Source organism: Lepidothrix coronata, unplaced genomic scaffold, assembly GCF_001604755.1.
Source record: "Lepidothrix coronata isolate B3197 unplaced genomic scaffold, Lepidothrix_coronata-1.0 Scaffold17, whole genome shotgun sequence".
Taxonomy (NCBI): Eukaryota; Metazoa; Chordata; class Aves; order Passeriformes; family Pipridae; genus Lepidothrix; species Lepidothrix coronata.
The window spans coordinates 8,543,004-8,563,756 of record NW_016690197.1 but is presented as its reverse complement, the minus strand read 5'-3'; the positions used below and the strand labels follow the sequence as shown (position 1 = coordinate 8,563,756).

Genomic DNA, 20,753 nt, shown 5'->3' with positions numbered 1-20,753 from the left:
TGCTGGTTTTATGCTTCAGCTGGAAGAAACAGAAGATTCATTCAGTTCCAAGCTGTTGTGAGATTACTTGTAAGAGCAGTGCAGCTGGAGTGCTCTGGGTACTGCACTTAACTCTGTATACCTCTGATATGGGGCCACTTGTGTTTCTGCAGAACAACTGCTGTAAATAAACAGACACAAATTCCAGAAGCCCTCATTATGTATAACAATGGATCCATTCAGCTGACTGCAGGATCAAGGGACACAAACACTGCATTGCATTTAGTATAGTGAATGGCATTCTATAAATACTATCAATTAGATCATCTAAACAACATCCAGCAGCTTCCCTTGCATGATTTTGTATAACAAAGACTACAAAGGCTGTCTTCACCTCTGTCACACACTATCAAACAGTGAAGTAGTAAATAAGAGGAAGTTGCATTAAGTAGAAATACTAATTAGAGATTGACAAGTATTACAAAGTTCAAATCCAGTTTACAGCCATTTCACAAAAATGGGGGTAGAGAGAATATTCTGATGCACCTCTGACATATAAAACAGATACTTTAATGCTACAGACCACCTTATACCACCCCAGACATCCTGAGATTTCCAGTTGCGCAAGGCAGAGGAATTGCACAGGCATTAATGAGTGCTCACTGTGGCAACCACACCAAACATTAATTTTTAATTATGACCTCTTCTAGCATTAGCTATTCTGAAGCTTTGTACAAACACTGACTAAGCAACAGCTAACACTTTTAAGGTGTATAGGTGATAGTCCTACTTTACACAGAGATGGAAGACTTGGGCCTCTACTCTATGCAACATCTGAAATCAGCTGAGCTGGCATAGTGTAACAGGGTCTTATGGGTATCAGCCTTACAGGGTTGGTTTTTTTATGGTTTCAGAATAAACAAAATCAGTTTGAGAGTTGGTCCCATTTACACACAACTGCACCAACCTCCAGGGAACCACATAAAGCTAAGTCAAACCAATGCACATGGGGAACCAGGCACATAATACTTCCAACACACCTCTGACAAACAAGCTGAAATTAGACAGGGTCATTTTCCTTAGCCTTTGCCAACCTGGAAGCATTGGTACGCTAGAAAAATTGCCATGGAACTGATTCATCCACCTGGATATCAGAAACAGTATGGTCTCAGCAAAACTCAAAAGGCTGGTCACTGTCAGGCATCCAAGGCCAGACAGCAAACCTGTGTCTGCCAGGGAATTCAGGCTGGAGTGCTGGCTTGCTAGCCTTGCTGGACTGTGCTGCTTCTAAAGTCACCTACACACTAGTACAGAACACAGTAACTGTGCAGAAAACCAAACTGATGGGTGAAGCAACAATCTGATACTCCAAATGTCTCCAGAAATAGAAGAAAGTTACATTCCCGAAGCCAGTTCTCATCTTCACTTCCCTCTGACTCCTCCAGCCTCAGGTGACCAAATCCACATATTGCTGAGAACTCCACATCCACCCTTTTCACTTTCCTTTTAGTAACAGACTCAGAATCAACATTCAGGAACTGATTTCAAACTCTCCTTCCCATAAAAATGATTTGGAGAAAGATCCAATCACAAATGGTAAGGAGGCGAGAAGATGCCCATTTTTTCTTAATGAGAACACAAATCCATGTATCACTACCTTGATATTGCCTCTTTTTTCAATCAGCAACTGGAAATACCTATCCAAATGAAAGCAGCATTCTGAAAAGCAGTGTGCACTGCCCCATCAGACCTACCCACTCAGTGCACATTAGCATATACCAGTGCCAAGTAAAGTCCTGACAATTCAGCCCACAGCAGCTCTAAGAGAGCTAGATTTGACTAACTGTGACTAAAAATCCTACCAGTGTCCTTACCTTGATTCAGGCTTTTCAGTCAATGGTGCCATTTTCTTAGTCTCTTGATTTCATTCCATTAGAGGTACGAAAGAGTTAAGGAAATCTTTCACTGTGGTGCCCAGTCACTTGGCTGCTGAGGTGTAACAAGAAATTTGTGGAGGCATCTCTCTCTCTCTCTGGCACCCTTAAATACTTTGCTCCTCCTACTGCTGTGCTTTAATTAGCCAGCTGGTTCTTAGTCACTCCATCCTGTCACTAGGCTTGCTCACCAACAGCCACCCCCACCCAGCCTGCCTGTCGCTCCCCTGCCCCTGTCAGCAGGAAGGACAGACTCTTCCTGCAGCTCTGGAGCTGGAGAAGGGAAAAAGGTTGGAGGTGACACTCCATGGTAGCTTTGGTATGGGATGCACTTCAGAAGAGAAGTGGCAGAAAGACTTTGAAGAGATATTAAAGTACTTGAAAAAGCACCTTTTTTTTTTTTTAAACCAGGCAGCATCTGCTTGTGAAGGAAGGAAAATTTTCATTAGCATTGGCATGACAGATCCTATTTCAATGGGTAGGAGCTGAAGGGGCAGCTAAAGTTTCTGCATATGGCAGTTGAGATTTGTAGCATAAATACCTGACATGACACAAGGGGAAACTAACTGCGTACATATTATATGCTCACTCCATGGGCATCATAACAGGCATCAAAAAAGCTTCTGAGCCACAAGCTGTACTAGGGTGTCCCTAGAGTGGAGTGTCCCCACCACAGTGCAGCTTGGCTTCCTTTTAGGTAACCTAAGACTTGCACTGGAGTGGAGGAGGTGCCAGCTTTTAGGAGAGCGAGGGTATACTCATATATCCCCAGGCCTGGGCAGCCTGTTAGTGAGCAAGATGAGTTGCAGCACAGAATCACCCTTCCTTCCACAGCACATGCCTACTAAACAAACCACTGGAATAAGACTCCCTCAACTCAGACCTTGAAGGTTGGCTTATGGAAGACCAAGTGGTAGCCCAACAGTGAAAATAATGTGAAGGAACTCCCAAGTCCTTTGCTACTTTCCTTGTCACCAGCACTGCTGGCTTTCTTAACTCCTGAGTGTCTCCATTTGCGGCCTGTCTCTGGATTTTGGTTCCTCAAATATGCATGTACAGGCACTGATCTGCTGCCACACTCACAGATTGATAAAATATGCTGAAAGTTATTGCAAGACGAACATTAGCATTCAAACAAGACCTAGAAAGCAACACAGATGGCAAGAATTGCTGATTGCAGAAGGGCACAGAGCAAACTTTGTGAGTCAAAGCTTACTCTAACTTCTGACTCTTTCAGTAAAATGTTAGCAAAGGACAGAACAAAGGTCTCCAAATACCTACACACATAAACCCATACTGATGCACTGTGAAATGCCGACTGAGGTTCAGTCAGCAACGCAAGTCCTCCATTTTCCTCCCCAATACATCTTTTAGCATCCCAATATTTACCTCCCATCAAATGAAGCTTTTAACTGTTAACCAAATTAGGCACAATTCTGATTGCGTATATTGTCCAAGGGGCCAGAAGAAGCTGGGAAATTGCTCTGTTTTACTTCATTTAAGACCAATCCCAAACCTCAGTGTGAACATGCCACTGGTAGTTCTAATTCAAGTAAACAAAGGGCCCAAGAGCCCACATTTAATACCTCATCCCAAAGATTAATGTTGGGGAGCTTGTTCCTGGGATTTTGATTTCATTTATCCCAGCAGATATCAGATGCTACTAGCAAAACTCAGGTTTGGATCTATGTTTAGATTTCAGTCCCTATACAAGTCAGGTATATTTGGTTTGGGTGGAGGAGGAAGAAGGTTATTTCAGATATATCAACAGTCACAATAGAGGATGATGGAAAACAGTATGTTTTGAGTGGTCAGATCCTACTCTCCTATATGAAAAAAACAAACCTAAAAACAAAAAACAAAAACCACCAAAACCTAACCCCATGTTGTTCTCAAAAACAAACCAGAAAAGCTAAACACCCCCCCCCCCATTGTCCAAAGTAAGCTGTGCAGTCATCACCAGCACCAAATACTTGAAACATACTTATTTATACAACAGTACGCAACAGGAAACCCTCCTCACAACTCAAGATAACCTCCTTGATCTCCTTCAAGTCTGTTGTGGAGCCTGGACCACACGAGAGCATGTCAGTTGGAAGCCACACTTGCTGTGTAGCAGAGGTTCATAAACAAGCCCCTGATAGTTTGTCTTCAGGTAATAAAAATGACCGAGACTAAAACAACCACACTGTAAAAACTACAGCTAGTCAACAAAAGCATGGCACCTAGGGAGGGGCAAAGTAGGGAAGGATCCAGAAACCAGCTCAGGTCCAAAGTTAGGATCGTCAGTTCAATGACAGGGTCTGAAACATTTCTGGTCTTTGCAGGAACCAGCTTAGAGAACTTTCAAACAGCCTGGCAAGGAGGGAGGAGTTTGTGCTACAGACCACTACTTGGATGGAAAACTGCATTTTCACAGAATTTGCTATTCCACTTGGGTGAAGGGCAGCAAACTTCATTGTTTCCAAAGTCAACCTTGAGTGCAGGATAAAAAGCTTCATTAAATGTTGCTGGTTTACCATCAACCCACAGAACTAGTGTACTGTGCACCACAATTTTCCTGGCATCTATTGCTACACAAGCACTGCTGTATTTTTCTCCATAATATCTTTGTGAAAGATAACTTCACCATAACAGCTGAAGGAAATAGCAAGAGGGACAAAACAATCTGAACAACAAAGGGAGTCTTTGGCATAACAGAAGCAGATGCCAGTTCTAGGGTATTCTGGACCACTGCTCTAGTAGCCACTGAACAAGCCTGCTTTCACTGGAGAGAGTAATTGTCCCAGTTACAAGCTACCCTGGAAAGTTTTGCTGTACAATCCACAGTTTTTCGGTTTCGATAAATGTCCCACAGCCACACTAGTTCTTTTACGCCCACCCCAATATGCCATGGGACTAGGCTTTCCAGCCACCAGAAGAGGTCAGAGGTGCTGTGACACGCAGTTTAGAAAACAATGTAATTTGATAGATCTGGGAGATGCTAAACAAAAGTGATTAAGGTTACTTCATTCTGCAGATGGACAGGGAAGGCAAGCAAACTTATATCATGCTCATGCTTTTAGTTGAGCTCTGGGGTTTGAATTGCAAAACAAAACTCAGCCAAAATAACACGTTGCTGCTAGAGTTCCACCCAGCACTGTCAATGAGCACAGACTCATTCACACAGCATCCTCGTCCTGCTGGGCTGGAGCTCCCGCTTTGTTACAAAACAGCCACCCAGGTTTTGGTTGGGATAGTTTTACAGCAACCTCTCTGCTATAAAAGATGAGCTCTACCTTGCCCCAAGGCTCCCAACACCCAGAAGATCCCCATGGATGCCTCAGACCTGAGCCTGAACTCCGCAGCTCAGTCCTCCCTAGCTAAAATCCATAGGAACCAGCACCACCATCGAATGAAATACTGCTGTCAGCAGCCCCTACAATATGCCAGGCCGCTCAGTGCAACTGCACAGGGACTCAGGAAGCACTTATAGCTGAGTCTGCAAGGCATGAGGCGTTCAGACTGTCACTGGAGACTGAGCAAAACTCCTTATAAAGACGTATACAGGACTTCTAAGAGCTCTAGATAGGAACTTAATCTGTCAGTAGGAGTCCAAGTCTGCAGGGCAGAGGTTAAGAGCAAGCGGTCCTTGTAACAATAAGGTATGTATTAATCCAGTGAAAGCACATAGCCTTCTAAATGTACAGAAAGAAGAGCATGGACCACAAGACGAACTGCCAGAAAATTTTCTCAGGTGGTTGAGAAAAGCAAATGCATAATTCATCTTCCTTGCTGAAGAACTGTCCTAATGTCCCTTTCAGCTGTTGGAGACAAGGGCTGTGCTGTGGACTGGTGATCCCTCATTTGACAGAACAAAATTTAACAGAATGAAATACTACCTGGTAGGATCACAGTTTACCAGCATTTGGGATCTACAGCATCCTGAGAGAAATTTCAGTGAGAGGAGTGGCATCTGCTGCTGTTGTCTTCTGACTGCAGAACTCAGCAGAAGCTGGAAAGCACTCACACCAACGCAAGCTAGGACTGACCAGCTGTTTAGCAGTCACCTGAGTAGCAGTTTCTCCCAGCTCCCACTGATCTGCTGACCTATTTAAACTCCCACACATACAAGAAAGTATAACCTTGCTCCTCTACCTTGCACAGCAGCTGATCCTGGTCCAAGCAATGTTATGGAATTCAGACCTGCTAAATGCAACGCTCCAGGGGAAAAACTTAGGGCTCAGCTATGCTTACCCAAGTCCTAAGGAAATTAATGACAGTTACAGCATACAATCAACAAAACATGCATCCTCACCCACACATAAGCATCTCATGCCCTTTGTACCCAGTATCGCCATTTACACTCTGGCAAAATGGAAGCAAGTGATTTGCTAAGTTGTTCAGAGTAAAAAAAGGAGAGGTAGGAGTGCAGTATAGAAGGGAGCTTGTAGAAGCAGCAAAGAAAATTCAGACTGTGCTCTCTCTACATCTCAGTATTTTCCTGCAATGCTTTTCCCTGCACCCTAATTGATAAAAACAAGTGAATATCACAAATCAGGCTATCCACAGCTGATCTTCTGTTCTCCAGAAACAGAACTGCAGAGCCAAAAGAGGCAGCATGCCATCCAGTAGACAAGCCTGGGCATTCATGGAAACTAAGCCCCAGCAGTTCTGGTCAATGTATTTGCTATGTGTGTCATTAATAAGCAGAAATCCAGCCCAAAACACCAGGCTGAGGAGAAATTTGGATTTGCTTCTAACTTGGCCAGCTGGCTGGAATTATTAACCAGTTACATTTGTAACTATGAAAGCTAATGAGAGACTAATCATATTTCACAGTTCACAGCTGAAAGTCATTTCCTTTAGGAGTTAATGAGAGTTAAAGTTCCCCCTTCTTGCTGATTCCTCTCCCTCAAACTGTGGCTGTCAAAGAGTTTTGAAGGCCTTACTGACTTTAAATCTGTCTTCTAAGGGCAACACTTGGGTACAGGTGTATTGAGAGGAAAAGTGCTTGAATCTCTTCAAGGAGATGAAGACAAAAGCTATCTTCCCCCATCCCCTCCCACCACACAAACACTTCTTGTCAGAGCAAAGAAACAGCAACTGGATGACTAAGTAATGATAATGACTGCTGCTCAGTGCACTGCTGGACTCTGATTAGATTGTTCTTGGCCTCTAACCAGATTTTAAAAAAAAAAACAACACCAAAACACAAAACAACCAACAAAAAAACCCCAAAGAAAACACATTGGCCATTTAGAAGAGGCAGGACTAGCCTATTAGCAACAGTACAGCATGCAGTTAAGATGCTACTGGGTCATTGTCTCTGTCCAGATCCTACACTTTAGTGACCTGGAATGAAGTAAACAAAGACATTGCCCATCAGGCCATGAGCTGCTCCCACGACCCTCTGCATCAAGTTCCTTAGCCCAAAAAACACAGCTAAATAGGCCTTGGGAAACATCCACCTCTGAAGACCCAAGGGCGTTGAAATTTTCACATCCTATACTAACTGCCTTGTGCCAAACAGACAAGGAGCTATGAATCTATGAGCAGATTGGGAAGACATTAAGGAAAACATTTGAAACACACTGTCCCTTCCAGAATCTCTGCCTCATCGACTCTCCATCTGTTCCCAAAAGTTCAATGGAAAAAAATGGAAACTCCATTTTCCTCCTTTCTATAAACTCACTCTCACTGTCACTGCTCTGGTTTTTGGCACAGTGCTGCACCACTTAAAACCTCTTTACAGTCTAAGATGGGCAGAACCAGTGTGGAGCTGGTGTGACAAACTGGCTGGAGCCAAAATGACATTCTGGGCAACACCTTCCTCTAGAAGACATTCTGCTCTGTCTCAAGGGAAAGTTGTGAAAGACTTGTTGCACCTTACAGCAGCCTGTCTGAATAACCTTCAGCATTCACCTGAAGAAATGAATTCCAGAACTGAATAATGCAGCAGCTATTGAGCAGCAGACCCTGGAAAATCTGGCCATCAATAAGAACAGCAAATCTTTAGCAACCTCTGAACAGTTCTGTGTGTGCACTATTGGCACTTTTTCTCCTTTGTGGGAGAAATAATTTCTGAGTCTTGGACTTCCTGTACCATTTTCCATGCTTTGACTCCTCACCTATGACAGCAAAAGACACAGTCAAGATATACCCACTGTGTTTTCATAAATTTACTTTGTTTCCTGGTACACCGGGTAGGTATTTTCCTCCCCACCCTTTCTGTGCCTTTGGTCCAGCTTGACAGGCCTGGAACTGTTTTGTCTTCACCAAGTGACAGTCCTGGATTAAAGGTCTGAACTGAGTAATTGATCTGCAGCATGCATTACAAGTCACATTAAAAACCAACACAACACCTTAATTTGATCTTAAAAAACATAAATACAAAATAGCATGGTATACAACTACTTCCCTCTATTCCCATGAGCCTCCAACTAAAGGAAAAGAATCAGACTACAGAAAAGCAAATAAGTTTCTCTCACATAAAAAGGTGATGTAAAAAGAGCCAGTCAGAGCTCCACCTAACCTGGAATAGGGGCTAAAGAGTAAGTCATTCTCCTGCAAACTTCTATATGGGCTATCCAGGCCCTGGTACTCAATGCTGTGCACTCCCTGAAAAATAGATGTGCCATGCTTTGATGTCACTTGACAGCCAAAAGGCATCGAAGATAAGGGAAGAAGGAAATGCAGATGTCATCGCTTAGCTGATGACATAAGTCAGCCACAGCACAAGCATGAGGCACTGTGACTCCCAGGCACGTCTCTGAGAATCAAGGCTTCTTGGAGATGTTCTTTTTCCAGATCAATGCCTGATTGCGTCTTTCTGGCTGGAGAAGAACCAAGTATCACAATCTCTTCCCTCTAAAGCAGTTAAACTGAGGGGACGGAGCTTCCCTCCTTTTTGCAGCCAAAGTACAGGATCACATTCAGGCCTGGTGTAGAACAGCCCATCTCTAGAAGAGACCAAGTTGTTGTACAGTTCAATAGTGGGGTCCACGTGATTTTGCTTATAAGGCAGCAGTAGGAGAATGACGTAGAATTTGGCTTGATACCTCCCAAAAGTTTATCCAGCTTCCTCTCCAACATCCTGAACTTTCATTCCTCAGAGAGAACTAGTTCATAAAAGACAGCGCCATCAGGCTGACAACAGCTGCTGCATGTTCAGCACGCAAGAGGCTGATATAGCCCTGCTGGAGGGGCTCTATATCCTCAAAGGAGAGAGACATAAGCAACCCTTGAGAATCACAACATGAGTATTGATGTGACTGGCACGGAGACAAACATCAGGTACAGTGTTATATGGGAAAGGACTTGAGATTATCATACAGAGCTGAAATGTGAGACCACTAGAGAATCTATGCAGAGAAAAGGGAAGGGGAGAGACAGGAGAGATTGATGCTTTCAGCTTTTTAGTAAAAAAGAAAGGAGTAGCCAAAAAGAATTTTATTTGCCCTGTCTAGGATGCCACAGATTCAGTCTTTGGTAACTGCTGCTTTGACCTTTGCCTTCCTGATCACAAACAGGCTCTACAGAACAGTCATCCTAAGGGGAAAAAATGGCCTCAAGAGCTTGACATGTGAGGCTCAGCCTTGATCATGTCTAAGATTTCTGCTTCAATGCAGAGTTCTCAAAAGCTGAGGTACTTTTGCCTCAGGCAAGTAAGAAAATCAAACCTCATCTCAGAACTGTCAAGTCTCTTTTATTCCAGGACTTAATCTTAGAGCAAACAGTACCAAAGACCTCACACCATCTCCTCTAAAGAAAACAAATCAGCTTCACCAGTATTTGTAGTTGTCTTGTCTGTAGCTACCCTAAACCTAGGCCAGTAGCCCACACTGAGGGTCTGATCATCATCAACTCCGTAATTTACCCCCCCAACAGTTCAATCCCAGTTCAAGAGCTCCTGTCTGCTCTAAATCTATACCAAGTCATCACACATGCTGACAGCCACTCAAATCTAACCTAATGGCCTCTTACAGATGGGGCAATGAATCCATTGCTCTCTATTACCATGCAAGCAAGCACCAGTGCTAAATCTGGATTTGTAGCCTATTCAAGGCCAACTGTTAAACTCTGGTCTTTATCCTAAAACTTTACTACTCCAATTCCAAAATCCCACTATCTCCATGTGTTTCTGATCTAGAACGAGGCACAAAATATTTACTGGCACTACCATCAATATAAATAGAAAAAGATGTCACAAATGCAGACAATAAACAAGGAGGATGTCAAAAACACAGATAGTAAACAAGGAACACATCTGATGGTGGCAAAAGTGAATTTAATCCTTGTTGGGACTACTATGTTTTATCTAATGCATCCCTGAATCACCACAAAAATAGCACTTGGAGCTTTATCCTCTTTTCAAGAACTGGAACTTCTGACTGGCTCACATACCAAAAAACCCTCTATAATACAGTGATGCTCTCACCACCCTATAGCTTTCTGCTGCACAACCCAGGTAGGCTGCTACTTGGATGAAAACTGCTCCACTGCAAGTCATAACAGACAGATGCGATTTTGGTGTCTCAAGTCAGGATAAGGTTTCCCAGTGACATGCTCCTTCCCCTCCCTTCAGGGTACTCACACCAGTCAGCTGGATGAACTCTTCAGGCCCAGCTTAGGACAGGATCCTCTGACAACGACTTCCACTCCGTCTTCTCTTCACATGCAACTGCTACGTAACAGCTCATACCTACAAAAGGCAAAGAGAAAGAAAATGCTTTTTAGCACCACTAGTCCCGCTGTCCAACACAATCACAGAGGGCTGTACTAAAGCAATCAGCCCTCACAGAAATAATGCTACTTTTAGATAAAGGAATTCCCTCTGCTTACCATGCAGGAAGCATAGCATAGTTAGTATAAACAGTAGTCTGACCAGACTCGCATCAGAACATCTCCTGTGTGAGAACCAATATTTACAGTTGTCCCCAGGGAAGGCTGAAACCACATCCGTTTTCCTGCCTTTCTGCTTGAGATTCCCCCTCAAGGAGCAAGGACAGCTGAATAGCACAAATATTCACGCCTCCCTACAACCTACAGTCTGTTTACTAATGTAAATTGCTGCTGATTTCAGCTTAATTTAGTATACTAGTTTGCAAAATGCAAAAAAAGAGAAGTAAATACACATCTATACAGTTACCCCTGATGTGTGAATAGGCTCATCTGATACAGAGCCTGGTTTGGGAGCTAGGGGTAAGAAGCCACAAAAATATAACTCCCTGCTCCCAGGAATAAAAACTCTCAAAGAAGAGCAGGTTATAGGCACATATTAAGAAACACACACACATCAGGTTGTCTTAGGACAAATTCCTTGTTAGGGTACACAGCTAGACAGATAGACACAGAGGCAGAATTCACAGAAACAATTTAATTTTTTTTTGCATGCACTGAGAGTTAGTAAATGAGACTATTTAACTCCAGTCCTATATTACGTCTAAATGGTATGATCTGACATTGATTTAATAGAGGGCTGTTCAGCTTTATTGTTTTACTCAGAAATATTTACAGCAGTCTGCTTTAGTGAGATGTCTTTGCAGTTTGACTTATAAGGTAAGTATTGACACCCCTCAACTTTAATCATGTCATTTATCAGGCTGAACCAATCAGCCAATCAGCTCACCCTGAGCTTCTGCTGTACTGAGTGGACAGAGGGGTTCTTCCAGAGGGCAATGCAACCTCTCTCCCCACTGCCGCCTTCATACTTCTCTGTATTCAACAACTCTAAAAAGAACTTGAGGACACCAGTTTCATGCCTATGCTGTATGATTGAACAAATCCTCATGAGTGTTTTATTCAAGCTCCGAGGGGAGTGAAATCACACTTCTTTCAACAAGCAATTCAAAACGAGAACTTCCAAGGGCCCTGTACAACCAGCCTGTCAGCCAATAAGCCTCACTAGTTAGATATTCTCATGACAATGCACGTGGGGCATAAATATGAGATGGAGAAAACAGAAGTGATGCTCAGAGATAAAAGCACTCAGAGAGAGCATCAAGGACCTTGTCTAGGAGCCATCTCAGAATGTGCTCACAGAGCTTCAATAAGATGATGTATTTACAAGCCTCAAGACTTCTTTCAAGACCCACAAATATCACAAAAAATGAGTCTAGAAGAACTAGGCTAGTTTTTCAATAAAACTAGAATAGTCCTAAGAAAACACAAGTTGAGAAAAATTAGACTTTTTTGTCCAGGACAGTCTAGCAGCTTCTCCATCTCCAACAAGTAGAAAGGGATCAATGAAAGGACACACATTTGAAAGGTCTATTGCTAGTACTGGAAAGAAGATTTCCTATAAAGGTGCCCAGAGTATGCACCATGAGAGAGTTAATACTCCTGGGCAAGGTCAAGTCCTGGTTTTCCCGCAACACAAGAAGCTGCCCTCCTGGCATTAACTACAGTTTGTTTGCCTTCCCAACCTGCCTTGTCCTTGTGAGTTGGCAAAAGGCTGAAGCTGGCCAGACTCCCAGCTACCAAAAGCTGCCCAAAGCAGAGAACTGTTATCACAAGGACTAAGAGCTAGGTTGAGAGGAGGAGGAGAGAGTAAATGGATAGAAACTTCTCTGGTGCTGAGAATTGTTACAACTAAGTTTATAACCTGGCACATAGCCAGGGAGCACAGCAAGACACAGGAATACAGAGGCAGGTTATGACTGGTCTGTGCTCAAGTCTAGAAGAGACACCTAAACATTCAAACTTTCACCTTGGAAATATGCCCCACACTAGCTCCTGGAGGACCCTAAGAAGCTATTTTTTTTTCTGAAAAATCAATGCAGGATTCACAGAAGGATTCAGTTTAGACAAACTTTATACCCACTGCTGTTAGAGACAAAACTTCCCTTTCTGTCAGTGGCAGCAAAATTAGGGAGCTGACCGTGTCAGAGAGGAAGGACACTGCCAAAAAGTTTTCAACATATTTTAATTTTTTGGTATTCAGCTGTGTTATGGTTTTATCTGTTTTTAAGAGTTTGATTTCCAATAAAACTTTCCGTAACAGAAAAGTCTGCTGAAAGAGTTTCCAATGAATAACACAGGAGGTACTTTGACTCTGCCTGCACAAGCAGCCAGCACATTGGCACTGCCGGTAACTGAACTGCTCAGCAAGCGACAAAAAGCAGCTTAGACAAGGAAACTTTGAACGAATGCAGCAGGTGAGCAAATCAAGCAACAAAAAACCACCACCAAACCAAACCAAAACTCTACCACACTGCTAATAAAGAGGTTTCCCTGCAGGTTTTTCCTTCTTTTTTTTTCCTCCCCTTTGATTTTTATAACTAGGGATTTCCCTAACTCTACACACTCCTTGAGTTAAAGACAAAATAAATCACTGTGGCTTAGAGCAGCTTGTGTAGTTCTGATGCATTGAACTACAGCCTCAGAATGTCCTGGTACCCAAAACTGCCATAAGAGGCTTTTCAGAGTGACATGGGAAGAGCATAGCAGGAACAAGATGGGGAGGAGCCTCAAGTACAAAAGTAGAAGGTGTGTTTCTGGAGGCTGCTTTATTCGTGCTAAGCACTGATACACTAGCTGACAATACTACGGTAGTGCAAAATCAAGCTATCTAGCTCCTTCTCCCTTTTTCAGATCAACAGTCAGTAATCTGGCACTTCTTAAAAGGGTTGGATACAGGCCACAGTCAACCACATACCTATAGAGAAAGGAACACTGCCAAAAATGAAAAGGAGAGGGTGAGAAACAGGAGAAAACTTCTTGCCGCAGACAGTGGCCAAGCACGATCCAGCAGGACAAGTCTATCTGCGAGCACACTTGTGAGCCCCAGCAATGACACCTAGACACAACTACCCTGCTGTACACATGAACATCAGCTCAGCATGCTGCTATTCTTGCAGTAATTTTCCATACTTCACAGCCTGAGCTCAACATAACCAAGCAGACAGCGCAGCTTCCAGTACCCCCTTAGGCAGCAAGGGAAAACAGTGTCCAAGTGATCTCACACCTGAACACAACAGGAGGGCAGCACACACACACACAGAGCCTCAAGCTCAAGAACTGGAAGTGCCAAGTAAAAGAAACACAGGAGTTTCACATTGTTTTCAAGGTAAAAAGAGAAAGGGACTGACCCTGCTTGACTTCATCATCTTGTTTGTACAGCGCCCTGTGCTTTGGGCACGGAGCTGCAAAATCAAAGCAAGTACAATGGCAATGAAAACATAATCAAACACATCAGTGTGAGGCCAGCTTTCCAATGGAAAAGCAAAGGGTTGGAAACTAAAATCAACAAACAATACTCAGATCTAAAGGCCGTTTAAAAAAAACTAACAAATTCAGCTCTGTAAGACTAGCAGGATAAAAATATTATATTCTGCCACTGTCCACATAAGAACAGGCAGCCCCTTTTCAAGGAATTTAAATGGACAAGACACATGAAGGGAAAACAGATGCATGGATGAAGAGTGATTTGTCCTGATCACCTAACACCAGGATCAGTGCCAGAAACAAACTATGACTCCAGCTTTCCTAGCAAAATGCTTCTTTCACTGGTCTATACTGCCTAGAAGGCTGAAAATTGACACCCATCTTTTGAAGGCATTTTCAATGAAAACTGCTTTCACCATCCCACCTGCTGGAGATCACAACTCCCTACAGTGCTGGTAGCAGAGGTGTCCATGTGAGCACTCAATAATCCACAAAGGCTGAATCCACCAAGTTAAACTGAACAATCAGTGAAGATAAATCAAGCTCATCTATTTTCTCAATGTTGATCACACAGTGCACACATGCACTCTTCAGCTGGCAAAGCTGTGTGAAGCCAATCATCAGCAGTGTGGAAGACAAGGGTACCTGTCTTCAACCTGAACAACTGTTTGCTAAGTTGATGCTTGTCCTTAGTCTCATATATGGTTATGTCCTTCCACTCTGGAAGTCATAAGACTTGTGGATCTTTTAAAACTTTCTTCCCGGAGCCACTCCATCATCGGAGTTCTGGCTTAGTAAGCATCAAATACAAGAAAAATTCCATCTCAGCCTCCATCTGTGGACTAGAATGACTCGCAGAATATTGCTTTGGGCCAATAGGAACATTAGAGACAACAGCGATGCTGTTACTAATCTATGTGCAAGGCCAAATCCTGCAAAAGCATGTCATTCCCAGTGAAGTCAACAAAAGAGGTGCAAGTACATTCCAGGATAGATCTTGATCTCTCAAAATTGGCTTAGATTTTCTCCAATATAAAAATGAACTCTTCTGACTGACAGACCTTTAATTTTAGTGAGTTTATGTAAACCAGGGGCTTTCTTCACCCACTGCTCAACAAACACCACCCATATAGTATGTGATCTCCAAACACAAATTCCTTACATGGACCACTTGGGTTCAACTCTGCTGAGAAAACACTGCCAGCACATAACAGATTAGCTCAAGCTGTCTCCTCAGAAGAGGCTGCTGCTGAAATTCCTCCTTCTAGTTTGCTCAATCCATGCCCAAAAGACTGCTTTTACCTGCCCAAATGAGCCAGCAAAATCCATTTCACCTCTTCTCCAAACACAATGCAGGAAGCATACACCACCATGGCACAGGCAGTGCACCCTGTCTGGCAGCAAAGCACCCCTGTTTGCTCAGGTGTGGCTGTCCTTCTGGTTGGGCACACCAGCAGGCAGCATGCCAGCAGCACTTTGCTGAAGAAAAACTGCTCAGAAGCAGCTAATATATCCACACCAGTAATGCAGACTCCCCCCCCCCAAAATACCCATTTAGGCACTCAGGAAGCTGGAGAGAATGGTCAGTGGCAGCTCTCAGTCTAACACAGAGTTTACATACACATCTGCATACAAAGGAGAAGTGGATAACTACAGAGCAGGTATCCTGTTTCTCAATTCTTCTACATCCCCAATTCAAAACTGAGGTCAGGAATAAACAGAAAACAAACATACAAAGGAACAAGGTCATGGTACATCCTCACAACAATCACAGAGAACCAAGCTTGTAGATCAACGCTGACCCACTCTCAGATTTGGTCCTTAAGATGTAATTTCAACAATATGCATTTGCTTCCCCTTACAATTCATTGATTGCCTTTCGAAAGGAAAAGAAAAAAAAGGTGTCGCCAATATGTAGATGGTGATCAGAAAGAAAACACTGCAGAAACGCCAGAGCTTAGGGCACATTCTCACTTTGTCGCCATTTTCCATTAGCTAATATTGTCAGCTCCACAGAGGTGAGATACGACTTACCCCAGAGTAATGCCATCCAGATACAGAGGTTACTCTCAACTGACCCCAACCTAAGTGAGATTAGAGTCAACCCCTCCCCCTTACCACCTCTTTCACCACCTCTATATTTAACTGCAGATTAACTCATTTCCTCTATCCACATGTGAGATTAAAGTGCACCAAGTGCTGTCAGCTCAAGCAGAGTCTCAATGCATCCTCATGTAAATTACCACTCAGTGCATGTATTAAAGCATGTCAAGGAGAATGAGTCACACGCTTCATACTCACAAAACCACACACTTGCTTCTCAAGAAGTAAAACTGGCTGGCAGCCCAGGTCCCCGAAATAGTAAGAGATAGCTCCAATTCTAATCTTCTCCTGTCTGTTACATAAATCTTAAAGACATAAGAAGTGCCACTATTTACCAATAGTGTTTGAATGAAATGTGGGTCAGTGACCAAGGCAAAGGGTCAAACACATAGTGACCTGGCCTCCGGGCACTGTGTTGACTACACTTCTCTAGAGGAAACAACAGCCCCTCGTTCCAGGGAGAGGGAAAAGTAAAGCAACAAAAATCTCACCGAGACCTCGCACTCACCACGTTGGGTTCAAAAAGGCTGAGAAAGAGAAGGCAGTGAAACACTTCTCCACCATGTGCAATATCACTCATGAAGGGCTTTGTACAGGGATGAAAATGCTGCTGTCAGGCTGTAGATCTCCATCTACTGTGAGGCACAGTTGCAGGAAGGAGAGAGGTACTCTACACTGGGAGGGGGATGGTAGCCACAGCTCTAGGGGCTGCACAGATCCCACGCTTCTCTGGTCACAGCACTGCTGTGCTCTGGCCCCATAGGGCCATAGCTAGCCCCTGTCACTCCCATGGAGGCAGGTGCCTTTGGCACACGTATCCTCTCTCTATATCTCAAGAACACTATGCCAGGAAGACAGCATTTTATTTCTACCTGAGCTCTCTGCAAATCACTTGGAGTCCTAAGTCATAAGATCTTTATCAAGCTTGAAGCAAACATTGGGTAGCTGCAAATAAAGCTGCGACTTTAAATTCAGCCACGTGAGTTAACTGCACAGCGAATATAATTTTTCACAGCTAACAACTATGGTAATGAATTTTACCTCAATGAACGCAGAAAGGGTGAAGCATGCAAAATTGAGAACAGGAGTAAGTTTTTTGCCTTAGATTTTATATCAATAATCCTTTAAAGTAAAAGCACTTATTTTCCTCATCTCCCTAATCTTCCTTGTTCTAACACTTCAAGCAATGAGGTCCCCTTAATTTTCAGCGGCTTAAGTAACAGGCTTCTGTATTTTTGCCAAGAATAATAGAAAATCAATGGAGACAGCAAGAAAGGAAACATGCAGAAGAGCCACTGGCATTTGCTTCAGCTGAACAGCTGGAATAAGTTGTCAAATCCCCTTACTGTATTCTCCAACTTCACTGTCTGGCAAAGGGGGCTATTAAAGGAAAGAAAACGCTTATAACAAGCTTATGACACATCTCAAAAGCAATCACTGTGTCTCCCTCATTCAGGAAACTCTGGAATGACAAACAGATGGAAATGAGGAAAGGAACAGTGGAATGAGGCTTCAGCCATAGATTGCAGGAGCAATGGGGCATGTCAGGCAGATGTACCATTGCCAGAGCAGAATCCATCTGATCTAACACAGAGACTGCATCGCCTGACAATGAAGTCACAACATGCTGGGCAAAGACAGACACAACTGTTAAGATTTGGTGCTGCCATGCATATACCAAAAGGGAGATGAACATATATCAAAACATAGAGAACAAAGAGTAAAGTGGATGAAATCTCCCATGAAAAGAAAGATCTACCTTGCAGAGATCAATAACCACCAAGGTGGCGGTGATTATCTTTCAGCTCAGGCATTCCCAAAGGGCTATAAATAGATTGTCGTGATTTGCGAACATCTTCTGTTTATTTAAGGGTAGACTTTGGGTTGAAGGTGTCTCAAAATCTTTTTTTTCTGCCAGTATGAGGTCACTATATAAAATTTATGGCAAAGAGGACACATCTTAAAAATCAACAGCAGGTTTCTAGTGATTTGAGAAGCTGAAACACTGAACAGATGGAAATGAGAAAAGGAACAATGCACTGCATGGGGTCACTATCAGCTCACAGAAAAGCTACACGCCACTCTGTCCATGAGCTGTGTAACTGATGGGAAATGCCCGTCTGCTTTCTCTGCACATTAGCTCCATCTTGCAATGAAACTGCAGGTGTGTCTTATGGAAGCAAGTCACATTGCTTGCTCCTATCCCTGTCTGCCAATGTGCTTACACAGCCCCTCCTGCATTTGCACACATGCCTATTTTATTTTTCCATGGAGAGTTTAAAAATGGAGTTCTTTTCGTTGCTCTTGTAATTCAGAAGTTAGACTCAGACCCTGAAAACATGGTCTGTTCTTGGCAAAACAAAGGGCAAATGCTAAGGCTCTACAGGAAAAGAAGAATGCTTCCTGTTCTTTAGAACCTCATGTTGTTTTGATGTCTATCCAGAACAGAAGAAAAGAAAATCGATTGTAACCACTATAAGACAAATTCTCATCAGATTCCCTTCCAGCTCTGTATCTTGGGCTTGAACACTGCAAGTGATCAAGCAGCTGGCAAAGTTACATCCAGTGTGATTGTGGTTACGCTAATAGTAAAGCATCCTTAAAAAGGCTGAAAAAAAACTTACAAAGAAACATCATCTGCTCAGACAGCCTTTCTAGGAGTTTAAACCTGATCTAACAGCAGCTCTCAGAAGATCAGCATTTGGGCCAGAGCATGACAAGTTACAACTACTTCACACTGCAAGGTACAGCTACAGGATGCTGAAGGGGGAACAGAGTGGACAATTTCAAGGCTGGTATTGCTGCTAGACTATGCACCACCCTGCCTATGGTGGCAGGGCCTCACAAACATGATTTAAGACAATTCCTTCTTGTCTTAAACACAAAGAAGGGAATAATGGAAGCAGCAGCCCTGAATCAGGTATGTGGAAGCTGTTGAAGTCCTGGGACCACATCATTACCTGGGCTGGGATTCATAACAATCCAGGCAACAGCCACAAAACAATCAGGCAGAGTCCTGGAGCAGCTAACCAGAAAATCTGACTCGTTAACCAATGTATAAATTGAATAATACCAAGGAACCTTATAAGATTAGACAACTGAATCAAATCAATGCCTAAGAGACTAAAAATGACAAATATACATTGAGGTTACGAGGAAAGATTAGAGGAATATTTAGCTGGAAAAGATGGAAGCAAAGAAGAAAAGCTGATTAATTTCAGGCTGCAAGTCAAGTAATGAATGAATAATTGTGAAGCAAGACTGGGATGCACCAATTTATCCTGTTCCTTGCTATAAAAAGGGCATTAAGCGTAATAGATATTATTTTATAAAAATAATTTTTAAAAGGTGGCATAAAATCAGCCTGAGGAATTTATTACCACAGGGCAAGGAGGGAACACTGTACGGAAATAGCTTTACTGGCTTTTAAAAATGCTTAGACAATTATATTAACATAAATAATAGCTACAATTGGGAAAGTTACATGAAGAGTTACAAGAATTATCAACCCAAAGGCACCTCTCTCTTCCATTGGCAGCCCCATACTTGTGCCTTCAGGCAGAGTCTGCCCTTTCTGAGTCATTGTTAGAATTAAACAGGCTGTAAAATTCCTATTTGGCCCTTACATGGTTTTGTGTGCGATGGAAGCTCAGACCACAAGGGAGAAACAGCTCAGAGTCTCAACAGTTTTGGGTTGCGCCAATGCCAGTGAGCAAGGCTGGAGTTTTATCTGATAGAAACAACTGGTAATTCTACTGCTTTAGCGAGCTGGGAAGCTAAGGAGCACAGCAGCAAGTTGATTACTTTAGCTCAAGCATCCTCCCCATAAAGCCTGCCCCAACTGTGACTCAGCCTGCTTCTGTGAATGAAGATGAACACCAAAAAATTCCATCTTTGGTCTTCATACTCAGACCTTCCCAAAGGGCACAAGATTTGAGATTAATTTCTCATATAATGGCTTTAAAAGTCATCCTGTCTTCAACAAAGCCTTCGTGCTAAAAAACAGCCCAGATTTTTAAATTCCACTGTTAGAGTAACTGAAATAGTTCCAAAATGTCACTGCAAAAGTACTGAAGTCTTCACGTGTAGCTCTAGTCAAGTAACAACATTCATTCTTTAACCACAAATCTCCTGGGGGATTCTTGAAGCTTGAACCCATTCAGAATTGCCCACAAGAGAGCTCCTCTAAACCATGTAAAATCTCCCAGTCAGTTCAGAATGGGCACAGCACAAAGCGTCACTTCCCAGTTTGATACACCCTTGGGCACTGCACACCTAGAATGGTGTTGTCAGCTCTAACAATGTGTGATGTTTTCATAAAGCCACACCTGATGGAAACAAGAGACCACATGAGAATTTCAGCTTTCATCTAAGGTAAATAAAAAATAAAAATCCTAAAATTAAAAAAAAAAAAGTTTTCTCTTCACTCATGGTGAAGAGAAAAACTTGAAGAACCAGAAAAGATCACAACAAGAAAGCAAAGTAATTCTAATGTATATTCTTACATGATAAACAGAGATTGCTTAATTTGGGATGGGGGGAACCCACATGCTGATTCATGAACATCTGAAGCTGCAATACCATGAACAT

At 42.9% G+C, this 20,753-nt stretch overlaps 1 protein-coding gene across 18 annotated transcripts in view; it reads right to left on the bottom strand.

Moving 5' to 3' along the window:
* Positions 1–20,753, bottom strand: part of SORBS1 (sorbin and SH3 domain containing 1) — a 238,672-nt gene that overhangs the window by 75,109 nt on the left and 142,810 nt on the right. For 8 of the 18 annotated variants that reach the window (XM_017806938.1, XM_017806937.1, XM_017806939.1 and 5 more), the window contains one exon: positions 10,489–10,596. Coding sequence is in view for 9 of the 18 variants with exons in the window: in XM_017806936.1 (XP_017662425.1) it covers positions 1,854–1,885 (32 nt within the window). In the remaining 9 variants the exon portion in view is untranslated. Of the gene's footprint in view, positions 1–1,853; positions 2,011–10,488; positions 10,597–20,753 lie in introns of those variants that run through there. The other 10 variants (XM_017806947.1, XM_017806948.1, XM_017806954.1 and 7 more) reach the window with 8 other exon arrangements.